The sequence below is a fragment of the Oryx dammah genome, unplaced genomic scaffold (assembly GCF_014754425.2).
Source record: "Oryx dammah isolate SB20612 unplaced genomic scaffold, SCBI_Odam_1.1 HiC_scaffold_26, whole genome shotgun sequence".
In the NCBI taxonomy this organism is placed as follows: domain Eukaryota; kingdom Metazoa; phylum Chordata; class Mammalia; order Artiodactyla; family Bovidae; genus Oryx; species Oryx dammah.
The window spans coordinates 22,644,748-22,657,082 of record NW_024070210.1 but is presented as its reverse complement, the minus strand read 5'-3'; the positions used below and the strand labels follow the sequence as shown (position 1 = coordinate 22,657,082).

Sequence of the window (12,335 nt, the reverse complement as noted above, 5' to 3'; positions counted from 1 at the left end):
GAAGATCAACACCCAAAAATCTTGGTTCCCCTTCCAAAACAAAATCTCTGTCAAGCAGAAACTTAGGACGTGTTTTGCTATTGTGCGCTATTCAAGAAAAATACTTGAACAAGAGCTAGTGCTTATAGCACAAAGCAGAGTATAAATTTGGTTCCAAAGTCATAGACTAAACACATTTTTTCCCAAAATGTTTTTTCTGTCTCCACCTTCAAAAAAAACCATGAAATAAAATGAATAAGGTTATAGAGAAAAACTTATTCCAAGGCCTGGACTATGGTTAGAATAGATCCATACTCCACTTCTGGAACTGGGAAGCCATTTGGCTATCTTTGCAGAGTTAACAATTTGCATTTGTGAAAATGCCCAGGTAATAATACCCAAAGATGTTAAATCAATTCAGGTTGTTGATTTTCTTTGAAAACTTCTTCCAGAAGGACTTGGAGTTCTTTCTGGAATATGACTTAGGCTCCATTTCAGTGAGTTCAGTTAAGCAGGTATTTCTTGAACATCTATTGCATATAAACCATGGTGCTCAGGATAGAGAGTCTGATTCAAAAAAAAAAATCCCTTATTTTAGTAGTTGACAATCTAAATAGTTAGCTTAAAAACAAAATAGCAAACTGCCACACCTATTATCAAGGCTCAAACAAAGGGATCTGAAAAGATAGAGGAAATAGGACTCGTTCCATCTGGGATGGCTGAGGAAGGTTCCTGAGAGGACAAGGGACTTGAACTGGATGTCAGCTCCTGAATACTGACGAAAATGGCATTCCATTGTCTCTTGACAGAGGCCAGTTTCTTTTGCTGTGTGAGGATAGATTTGGGCACACTGGGGAATGCTGATTAGTGCCGTGTGACTCATGTTGAATCATGCTGACTAATGTGTTCTAAATGGATTGATTCAACAATAAAGGGAACTCTGAGAGTCAAGAGTTCAGATCCTGAATTTTATCATGTGATGAAGTGTAAATCACTTAGCCTCAGTACTTCATTTTTTTGTCAATTAAAATGTGCTCCTGATGAGAAGCCAACAAATCACCTTGACTAGAAAGTGCTTTACAGAGCTCGAGGATAACAGAAACGCTTAACACCAATTCCCAGGACAGGCTTATGCAACCTTGGGTTACTCATAGTCCACACAGAATCAGAGCATCCATCACATGCTGCTGCCTAGCCATGTGAAACTTCTGTTTCCTCACACATGCCATGAGAACTGACAAACAGTGCACTGCACTCACAAAAACTGACAAACAGGGGAGCTTTTGAAAAATCTTCCTATATACCTACTGGGGTGTCTCTGTTTCTCGACAACAAATGTCGCCACAGAACTGAGAGCTTGCATTGCACACACAGCTCTTTCTCTCTTTTGACATCTCCACAGCTAGACTGCTTGAGAACCTGGCCTTCCGTGTCCAGATGTTTACTGAATTCTGAAGGCCCCCCCCAAAGGGCCCAAGTTCCTTTGTTGCTCTCCAAATCACTTCCCACAGAGACTGACCGATGTCCTGAAGGAGCCCTTCAATAGGGAGGATAAATGGAGGCAGATGAAGACATGACCCCCTGAGGCTCGCCCACGTCCACGCTAACAAAGGGTCTGAGGCACAACCTTGTAAGGAGCATTTTGGTCAGCAGCATCCCCTCGAGAGGCCAGGTCTGCCCCACAGGGCTGTTTTCAATGGCTCCCATCGCAGTGGAAGCCCTAGGCATTTGTTCAGGGCTGGGGTGTGCTAGGTGTAGCACAAAACATCTAAATCATAGCCCCCAGCCATTGTGAGGGCTTCCTGGCTACAGATGGCAGCTGGCTTTCTCAGGGGAAACCTGGGGGCAGTAGAGGAAGCTGAAGGGGGGCTCCGCATCTCTGGATGACCTCTTCCCACCCAGCCCAGAAAGGCTCCCCTTTTGTTTACAGCTATCGGCCGTCTAGCCAGGGCTGTGGGGCCTTAGCCCACACCTGTGCTGAGTTTCTGGGTATCTCTGGTTTACGAAGCCATTGGCTCCCTGCGTAATAGATAGATAGGTACACATGTCAGAGGACTGCCACCAGAAGGAGAAGTTTATTTAGACTGCTGGTGAGAAGCTAGTGCATTTCATGACAGCGATGGTTTTTCAAACATTCTTTCTCTCCCTCTCTTCTTTTTTTTTTCCTTTAGACCAACAGAGGCCATAGGGACACTATGACCTTTGTCTCGAGCTGATGGGGGCGTGATTTGTGAAATGAAACAGGACCGGGCTGCTTGGAAGAAGGAAACGGAAGCCAACATAATGGGGATTAATTAGTTGATTGCTGTTGAGATGGTAACAGATTTGCCCCCCCACCCCTTTACCATTGAGCCAGCCATCTCAGACCTAGCAGGGAAGGTGAAGATGAAGAGGCCTTTGTTCAGGTCTCTAGATGCTTGGGGCTGAAGGCTTTGCCGCCATGGGATGGCAACAGCCATAATAATAATAATTTGCACTTATATAGCACCTTTCAACCAGGCACCTCAAAGCGGTTTAACCACATTAATTAATTAAAGCCCACAATCCCCCTGGGGAGAGGAGGAGGATGACTAACAGGATTTGTAATTACAGGAGGGAACATTTCCGAATAAAGTATTGTCCACCAAATAAAAAGAGTAGGTGTAAAGGAATTGGTGTCTCCAAAGAGTAACTGATTCAGAAATGAAATCTTGGAAGGATGAGGGAGGCTGAGGGAGGGCATGGGCGTGGGGGTCTGCTCTTGTGTCAAAGGGAGGTCAGTGGGCTCAGAATTCACTGACAGGTTCGGATCCAACTGAGAAGCAGGACACGTATGGTATTAGTGGCATTTGGAAGGTCATTAGTGGTACATGTATTGTGGTGTAAATTCAAGTTTCACTGGTATATTGTGTAGAGCCCTGCAGGACAAAGAGTGAGATTCATGCAGTGTTTAATAAAGGATGAAATGATTTCTTTATATTTAAAGCCTAAGGCTGGGCCAGTCAATGAGCAAATCAATCAATTGGTGACCCATAGGATAATTTAGTCATTTTCAGCAGAAGACCCAGCCTACTCCTCGCACTGCATGAGGTTTCCAAATGAAGCATCAAAGCTGGGGGGTTCAGCCCCTTCAAAGCCAGGCATCAAATCTTCCCAGCCTTTGGCATTGAGACCTCTTTCCCCCAACTTGTTGCTGACACTCAGGCTGTCCTCTATAAAATCACTCTGTATCTGCTTCCCCTTCAGAGGTTTATAAATGCCTTGGGTGCTAGAATCAAGTTTTATCCTATCTCATGTCTGCCATCAATGCCCAACAGAGTTCACAAAGTAGGTACCTGATCAGCAAAGAATGGTTAAATGACAAAGTCTTTTAACAAAACTCAGCATTTGTTGAACACGTACCAAATGCTAAGGCAAAGCTCAGAAACATAGGTTATGTGTATTATGAGGAATGGAAATGACTCATGTACTCCCAGCTATAATATAAAGCAGAATAAAGTTGACATGGTAGATGTACGCCCAAGTCACAGGCTGAAAGGGCAAAGGAAGGACATTTTGTGCAGCTGGAGTGAATCAAGGAAGATGTTCCTGGAGAGCAAACAAGGTACTGGGCACTGGAGAGTGAGAAAGATTGTGCTGGACCTGGAAGAGGTGGAGGATACTGAGTTTCCAGACTGTGGCCATCTGTCTCCCTCAGAGCGAGGGGCCTTTGGAGAGCTTGTGGTCTTCAATAGAACATTTGTGAAAACCAAGCTGAGTTTTTGCAGCTGATTCAATGTACATTTCCTATGAATTCTTGAAGATGAGCTGACTAATTTGAAACAGCCAGGGACTACTTGGGAAGTTGAGAAAGATATTTTGTTCTCTGTAACTATGAATTCGCTCTCTCTGCACTTTCACTGTCCACCAAGAAAGAAAAGCTAAGCAGTTCACACATTAAACAGGACACTTAGGAATGTCTGAGAAAGGAATGAGGAAAACGTATCTCAATCCCAAATGTTAAAGATTAAATAGCTTCCTACTTGAGGTCACTCTTTTTTTTTCTCTTTTCAATTTTTGACCGTGCTGGGTGTTCGTTGCTGCGTGCAGGCTTTCCCTAGTTGCAGTAAGTAGGGAACACTCTCTAGTTGTGGTGTGCGGGCTTCTCACTTGAATGACTTCTCTTGTTGTGGAGCACGGGATCTAGGTGCAGGGGCTTTAGTAGATGTGCGCATGAGCTTCGTTGCCCCGTGGTATGTGGGATCTTAGTTTCCAGATCAGGAATCGAACCCATGTCCCCTCCATTGGCAGGCGAATTCTTAACCACTGGGCCACCAGGGAAGCCCAAGGGCTTTTTTTTTTTTTGACCCCAGAAAACAGTAAGACAGTGCTCTCTGCTCAGTGATTGACAGACAAACCAATCCCTGTGCTCTCCTGCTCCAAGGTCCACCAGGACTTTCATCACAAACTAAGCTGCCAAGGAAGGACCTAAGCACTGTCCGCATCGTGCCAACACTCAGTGTTGCTGTGTGTCTCTCACACACACACACTGTAGTTGCATCCGCTTATCTTACCACCTCACAGTCTCACATGGTCATTCCTTTACGTCATTCCTTCTTCAAAGATGAGGGATGAGGCAAGAAAAGTTGTCTCTTGCTAGAACGTAATGGAATGTGGATTTGAACCCTGGCAGTCTTGCTTCTTCCCCTCTTTCCCCTCACCCCTGTACTCTTTCTGTTCATACCTGTTACAACCTTTCTTAGTCACCCTCACTAACATACTCAGCACAATATTGTACACATAGTAGGAATTCAGTGAATATTTTCCAAATAAAAGAATCATCAGAGCAGGACTGGTAGTGGGATCTTCCAGGAGAAGTGACTGCAGAGATTATGGTAGAGGATCTATCACTGCCTTCTTTTCTTTTTATTAAAAATGGGGAGACATGCGTAGGAAGGCTGCCCCAGGGAATATTCACAAGGAAGAAGACCCAGGTGGCACTCCTGAGCTGAAAATCTGCCAGACTGGTACCACTCATGGAATGCTAGTGAAGCATCTTGTATTATTAATTACTTTTATTGAACTTGGATGTAATGCAATAATTTCTTGGGATGTATGTAGCTATACATATGTAAGGCAAAGTCCAACTTTTGTCTTCCTAAGGTGCTAGCATCCTACCTGCTCTGTTGATGTGCTGTAGTCCTGGTGAAGATTCAGAAGTGTGTGGTCCCAGGCAGCCCATGGAGTAAACACTTTTGAATTAACCCAGAAGTAGCAAACTCTATGCCTAATGTCTTTTAGTTTGATGTTGTGAGCAAATCCCGGAGATGGGATTGTAGAAGTTTGTCCTGCAAACCCAGGATTGCCAAATGAGAATTCTGGAGGTTGGCAATGAGGATTAGGGAATGGAGGAGAGGGGAATGAAAGTAAGAGGAAGTGCAAAATATCAGATTCTGACCTAAAAAATCGTGGTCTTAGAACCACTTGGGAGTGTCATTTTTTCCCTAAGCTTTGGTTTTAATACTATCACCATGACTTTTATCTGATGGCTATGAGAGCAACATCTTTATATTCCATTACAGAATTCAGCAGAGGCCACTTTTGCTCAGATGGAGCGGAACAGTCCATCACTCCTCTCAGATGAATAGCCTAAGTGGGAGAGAAAGCACATGGCCTACTTCTCTGAATTTCACTGAAGGTGAGATTCAGATGTAGCACAGGTGCTCCAGAACTCCAAACAGAACTTGGAGGAGAGGAGACCAATCAATAGTGGGCCCAAGTCAGGACAGACTTGGTTTTGTTACTGAAATAACTCCCTGAAATCTCAGTGACTTAAAACCACGTCTGTGCATAACTGAGACCCTCCCAGGAGGCTGTCCTCTGTGTGATGATTCAGTTCTTTAATTCAGTATCAATGTGCATTTCACATTTGCCAGTGAGAGGAGGTGTTGTATATCAGCAATTAAGTGCCTCTTCCAAGAAACAACACATAATCACTTTCATGGCCAAGTAATCATGCATCCACCCATCCCCAACTCCAAGGAGCTGGGAACTTCGACTGTATTGGGAAGGAAAGGAGAACTGGAGGTTGGTAAACACTTGCAATGTCTGCCACATACTCTAGACCCAGCAAGTGGTAAACATCTCCTTCCTTCACATCCACCCCTGTTCCTTTCCCTTGGATTACTGGGCATTTAGCAAAAACTTATGCGGTAGAGTTGAGAACTGAAGACCAAATAATTTTGTAGCCCATTTTAGTCCACAAAATGGTGACCTTTTTGAAAAAGAGGAGTAGCAAAGAAAAATCAATTAACTTTGGGTTCTTTTCCCTTAAGCTATCGATACTGATAACTCTGGGAAAGGATAATGGGTTAAAGGCAGCCATGGCCCAATTTAAATATCTAAGACAGAACGACTCACCTTAAGTTGCCCAGGACCATCATGCTTTGGTGTGAAAAGACTTCTGGAAATGTGCCCTTCTGCCTCCATTCCGTCCCTTGTTACCAGACATGATTCAAATTCCCTCTAAGCCCTGTGATTTTTCCAGAAAGCAGCTTTCCCAGCAGCAGAGAGAGAGAGAAGAAAAAAGAAACTTTCCCTTATTATTCTTCCAATAATGAATTCCTGCTCTGAGCGGGCTGCGTCCATGTGTTTCCAGTCAAGTGCTGATGGCAGCCTTGCTGGGGGACATTTCCAAGAGGCTGTGGACATAATGGCTGCGGTCTCCTATTGACAAGAGCTGCTCTCAGTTTTCCTTCCAGTTTAGCCCTCCTGAGCCCTGAAATCCAAGATGAGAAATGATTCATGAGATCTCGCTGGTGAACCAATATGGCTGCCACACCTCTCTGCTCTTTTGAACTAAGTAAAAATGTGTGCTTTTGAAGCTTCCCTTTGAGAGATTTGTTGACATGGATCTTAGTAACTTTAAAAGGTCCTACCTTTCTTAGACTAAACCAGTTCTTTGTAGATGCCAAGATCTCCTTTCTTCAGGACTGAAATGTAGTTTTGACTTGCTTTGACATCGGAAGAACAAAAGGAGAAATTGGGTCACACCATTTCCTGCCTAAAACCTAATCTCAAGAATGCAAGATGCTTCCAAGTAAGCCGTGGTGGTAGGTCATGTTTGCGAAGGGAATCAACCTACTCCTTTTCCCCAAAGCAAATGTATTCAGATAATAATTCAATTTCAGCTTACTTACAAGAACTTGAGCAAACGATTATAGTTAGGCTCTTTCCATTGAGAAGAAACTCAGTTACTCATGTAAAAGGGAACAGATGTTGTTAAGGGTACAAGGGATTTGGAATTGGAAAACCTTGAGGAGCAAAGGCAACCCTGGGGCTTCGTTACCTTAGAGTCTCTGCTTCTCTCTGCATACATGTGCAAGGCAACTCTCTCCCAGCAGACATGCCCTGCATACTACAGTTCTGCTTATTCAGAACTTCAGCTGGCATATGCTCGTCCTGGTCTCTTGAGCTCCTCTCTGTCCACCTCAGCCTTTCAACTCCAAGTCTGTTGGCATTTTTCCTTGGTATTTAGTAGTTGGAATTCCTAGGGGAAAATATGATTGACGTGGACTCATCTTATTGTTTTTTCTCAGATAACATCGTTGGTCACTAGCCAGCCAGTCTACTGTGGGCTGAAGGAGGAGCTGAAAGCATGGCTGCCTAAGCAGTAGCAGATATGGCCAAGGCAACTCCATGGAGAGGCCATGGAGAGTGGGACAGGAATGACGAACCATAGTCCACTGTTTGTACCCTTAACCAGACTGCTGCACAGATTCTCCTTCTCTCTTTCTTCTATCTCCCCTTCTTATCACCATAGACACCCCCCGATCACAGCCTGACCCCCCACTATTGCTCATCCCCCACCCCTGACTTCTAGCTTCCCAGGTGGTTCTGTTGGTAAAGAACGCACCTGCCAAAGCAGGAGATGTAAGAGATGTGAATTCGATCCCTGGGTTGGGAAGATCCTCTGGAGGAGGAAATGGCTACCCACTCCTGTATTCTTGCCTGGAGAATCCCATGGACAGAGGAGCCTGGCGGGCTACAGTCCACAGGGTCACAAAGAGTTGGACACGACTGAAGCAACGTAGCATGAGTGCACATACCCCTGACTTCTGTATCCTGCTTCTTATCCTGTGAAAGTACCCAGCCACAGAGGTGTATGACTGGGATGGAAGCAAGAGATCTTAACATGTATGTGAGAATAGAAGGGAAATTGGGGGAGGTGTGATATGGAAGGAGGAATGGAAATAAAATCCTTTCTTAGTTAAAGAAAATCTCATTCCCACCAGAAGCACACTTTCACCAGAAGCACCACTTTCCTCTTTCTCCCAGTCTTTACAGCAATTTCCCTCTCCCCAAAACCAGACATCTGCAGAAGCAAAAAAAATGTCCACTGAGGAACGCCGACCAAGCAGAGAGGGAAGGTATTCTGGCTCAACTAATCCTCAAGACCTTCTGACCCCTGATGATGAACCATAGAATGCTTGGTTCTATGATGAACCATAGCATTCCAAGTCCCCATCCCAGATCCTTGCCTTTCCCTGGCCCCACCTAGGTTTCAGGGAGCCCTGATCTCAGATCCTTGAATAGTTAATGCCAAACAATTTACTTTCAAACTAAGGGCTAGAACACAAATGAAGGACTCTGTTTAAATAAGGTCTTTGCCAATTGTGTCCTCCCAAGATGCACAAAGCTCTTCATTGGCAGTTTTCACAAATCTTTCTGATGCTTCTGGAAGACTGGTCATGTGTAGCGTTGCCCTATTTCAACTGAGTCAGAGAAACTGTGCTTGTCTAAATTCCACACGTCAAGAGGGACTAGGGAGAAAATTGACTTGTGATACTGAGCTTCGCCTTTTATTCATTATAGACTATTCCCTTTATCCCTCATCAGATGATAAAAACCCACCCCAAAACATCTACATTCAACTTTCAGTATTTCCATATTCCTTTCAGTGGACATGAAGCTAGAAATGAATTCAAGGGAAATCTAGACAACCCTGTATTTTCCTGCTCTCTCCTGAGCTCTGAGTATGTTAGTGTTGATTAAAACACAGGTCAACCCTTGTCCTATGACTGACACTTTTATCTACTGACTAAAATTTGAACTGTGTTGGAGAAGTCTCTTGAGAGTCCCCTAGTCTGCAAGGAGATCAAACCAATCCTAAAGGAAATCAGTCCTGAATATTCATTGGAAGGACTGATGCTGAAACTGAAGCTCCAATTCTTTGGCCACTGATGTGAAGAGCTGACTCATTAGAAAAGATCCTGATGTTGGGAAAGATTGAAGGCAGGAGAAGGGGTTGACAGAGGATGAGATGATTGGATGGCATCACCAACTCAATGGACATGAGTTTGAGCAAGCTCCAGGAGTCAGTGATGGACAAGGGAGCCTGGGGTGCTGCAGTCCATGGTGTCGGACACCACTGAGCAACTGAACAACAAAATTGCAGTTTCCCTAGGAATCTAAGATGGCAGAGGAGGTGGTGCTAATGGTGTTTCTAAACCTGTTGCTATGAGATTCTAGAGCCAGTTTCACTGGATCACTTCCAGATCTCTGCTTATTCCATTTGAAATCTGGGTTTGAAGTCTCTTGCTATTGGCTGTCCCCTGGGATCTGAGGGCCTATCTGGGGTTTGTCTGATGTCTCTCCCTCCCATCATCCCCCCTCCACAGTTATTACTACTCTAAGAGCTTGAAAGTTGATGCAAAGATGGAGCAGAAGCCAGTTTGGCTTTCTCCCAGTTCTCCAGGCCCCTCTGGGGTTAATCAGCAAACAACCACCTATCTTTGTGTTAAAAATATAAGCCTCTCTAACTAGAACATCTGGAGGAGACCCATAGGAAAGCTTAAGATGAAACCAATTCTGCAGTAATTATTCTAACCATCACTGTTTAAGCTTAATTCAGACTCTGCAGACAAAAACAGTTTGCTAAACCCAAGCAATGGCCTGGATGGACCTGTAATAGCTGGATGGACTTATAACTCTTAATGTGCCTTAACCCACCTTGAGTTTTGCTAATACCCCACATCTCAGCCCCCAAGTCTCCTTATGCTGTGTACTTCAGGCAGCATCTCCCCATTTCAAGTTTAGCAAAATGCTCTGAGTGCATCTCGCTGGTAGTGGCCTCTTCCCAGCCCTTTCCTCACCCTCCCAGACCATCTGATGGTGGTGTTTGCACCCTGCAGAAGTAACAGAACTTCTTGGGCTGCTGACCACTCCTTTTAATAACTGATCCAAATGCCCTTAGGTGTTAGGTGATAACCTGTGCTGAGGAAAGGGGCCAGGGGCTGGGAAGGCAGAACAGATGGGCGGGGGGTGCCTGGAAAACAATTCCTTGCTGTCTTCGTCTGCTAAGGCCGCCATAACAGAATACCACAGAAGAGCTTAAACAGCAGAAAGTTATTTTCTCCCAGCTCTGGAAGCTAGAAGTCCAAGCTCGAGGTACCAGGTGCTTTCTCCTGGGGCCTTTCTCCTTGGCTTGCCTTGGATGCCTTCTTGCTGTGTTCTCATGTGGCCTTTCTTTATGTGCACTCCTAGTGTCTCTTTCTCCTCTTGTAAAGACACCTTGGATTAGGGTCTCCTCTTACGACCTCGTTTAACCTTAATTACTTCCTTTTAAAGGAGATAATGTTGCCAGAACTTCTGGTTTTTCAAGGGAAGCCAGAATTCTGGATCTTCAGATGACATTTTTCTTTAAATAAATCTTTACATTATGGAAAGTAATTCAAAAATTATAAAATACTGTAGGTCAAATAAACACATTTACAGTCTAAATGAACCCTGGAGGCTGGCAAATTTCCATTCTCAGAATACTAGAAAGACATCTAGAATGTCATCACATGAGGATGTAGGTGTTTAAGAGCTCAGGGTCAAGAGTATGCTGTTGGGTTCATATTAGAGCCCACCACTTACTAGCTTTGTAATCTTGGGCAAATTATGCATGTAACTCAGAGGTTTTATGAGAATGAAATCAGTTAATACATGTAGATGCCTAGAAGAATGCCTGCTTCCTAGTAAGAAACTAATAACTGAGCCAGTATTATTAGGTAGTATCAATAAACCTCTTGGTTTCCTCATCTGTAAAATGTAGACCATGTTTGCCTTACCTGTCCCCCAAAGGAAATAAATGTAAATGAAAGGATTTACAAAAGTGTGAACATTACTAAGAAATACACCATGCATAATTTTTGTTATGGTACCTATAAGTGAGACTCAGCCTTGCGCCACACAGGCATGGGAATCCCTAGGAGGAGGAGGAGGACAGTGGTGACTGGATCTGGTCTTCTTTTTCTTTCAAGGGTCACTTGGCCATATTGCTGTTCTTAGAATTTGGTGAGTTTTTCTTATTTTATGACATTTTAAAACATTCAGCAACATAGAGGAAACAGTCTGTGAACACCCAAGTATACTTATCTAGATTTAATCTTTGTTAACATTCATCTTAGTGAGCATTCCTGGCAGAATGTAGGAATGGAATGTAACAAAGATGCAGTAAGGAAATGGTGGGGGGGGGGGGGGGGAGTTGGGCTTAATGGTGCTGAATGGGAGAGTCTGGGAGTTTTAACTCCCTCAGAGACTCCTCATATTTTGCAAGAAAGTAAAACCCAATCAGATGTAGATGATTCCTTTTTTTAGATAGGATCCAAAGAAGTGGTTTTTGTGAGGGATTGTTTATTAGAGATGATACGTTAGTACCATCTTAATGATAGTGGCATTATAATCCGGGACACAGAAACTTTTTCATTACTTAGAAGGTTTTTATTTATTGTTGTTTTTAAGGGTTTGGTTTTTTTGTTGTTATTTTTAAGGTTTTATACATGAACATATTCATGTATTGCTTGTGTAATTGAAAACTTAAAATGTCTAAAGAGACTTTTAGAGTTCAAATGTCTGTCATAAAGGATTTAGGTAATGAAACTGTGGCGGATGTGTGAGAAGCCCAGTAAAATCATGGTGATAAGAAATGTTGGTCACTAAAAATGAAAGGCTTGAGGAGCAGAAACATTCAAAGAAAGTATATGCCAATTATAAAGGGCTCTTCTGTTGAAGCATGTAAAAGGGTCTCTAAGACACATTGCCCCATTTCTCAACATGAGCTCTTAACTGCATGTAAATGCAAAAGCTTCTACCCTGGAAAGGATGCCTTCCAACAGGAAAGCAACTAAACCTTGCTTTAAAATTCTATTATTCAGACCCTCATTCATTTAAGCTGACATTCCTCCTCAATTGAGGCAAATCATCAAAGCTTTATTGTATTGAGAACCTTGAATTCAGCAACAAAGAGTGTGGGGTTTGGAGGGAAATGTGGAGGGGGGAGAGGCTGAGAGCTCTGAGACCCAAAGAACCAGGGAGGGGAGGTAGGGGAAGGGAGGGCTGGAGTCCTGAGAGGC

General features: G+C 43.7%; 1 protein-coding gene and 1 long non-coding RNA gene across 4 annotated transcripts in view; one reads left to right on the top strand and one right to left on the bottom strand.

The window, feature by feature from the left end:
• RAD51B (RAD51 paralog B) overlaps positions 1-7,881 on the top strand; it is a 610,539-nt gene extending 602,658 nt beyond the window's left edge. For 2 of the 3 annotated variants that reach the window (XM_040226223.1, XM_040226220.1), the window contains one exon: positions 2,151-2,630. In XM_040226223.1, coding sequence (XP_040082157.1) covers positions 2,151-2,167 — 17 coding nt within the window. In that variant the 3' untranslated portion in view covers positions 2,168-2,630. Of the gene's footprint in view, positions 1-2,150; positions 2,631-7,535 lie in introns of those variants that run through there. The other variant, XM_040226222.1, reaches the window with a different exon arrangement.
• The window catches only part of LOC120852792, an 87,881-nt gene continuing 80,043 nt past the window's right edge, over positions 4,498-12,335 (bottom strand). The window contains exon 6 of the long non-coding RNA XR_005718648.1: positions 4,498-6,491. This is a non-coding gene — a long non-coding RNA (uncharacterized LOC120852792). The remainder of the gene's footprint in view (positions 6,492-12,335) is intronic.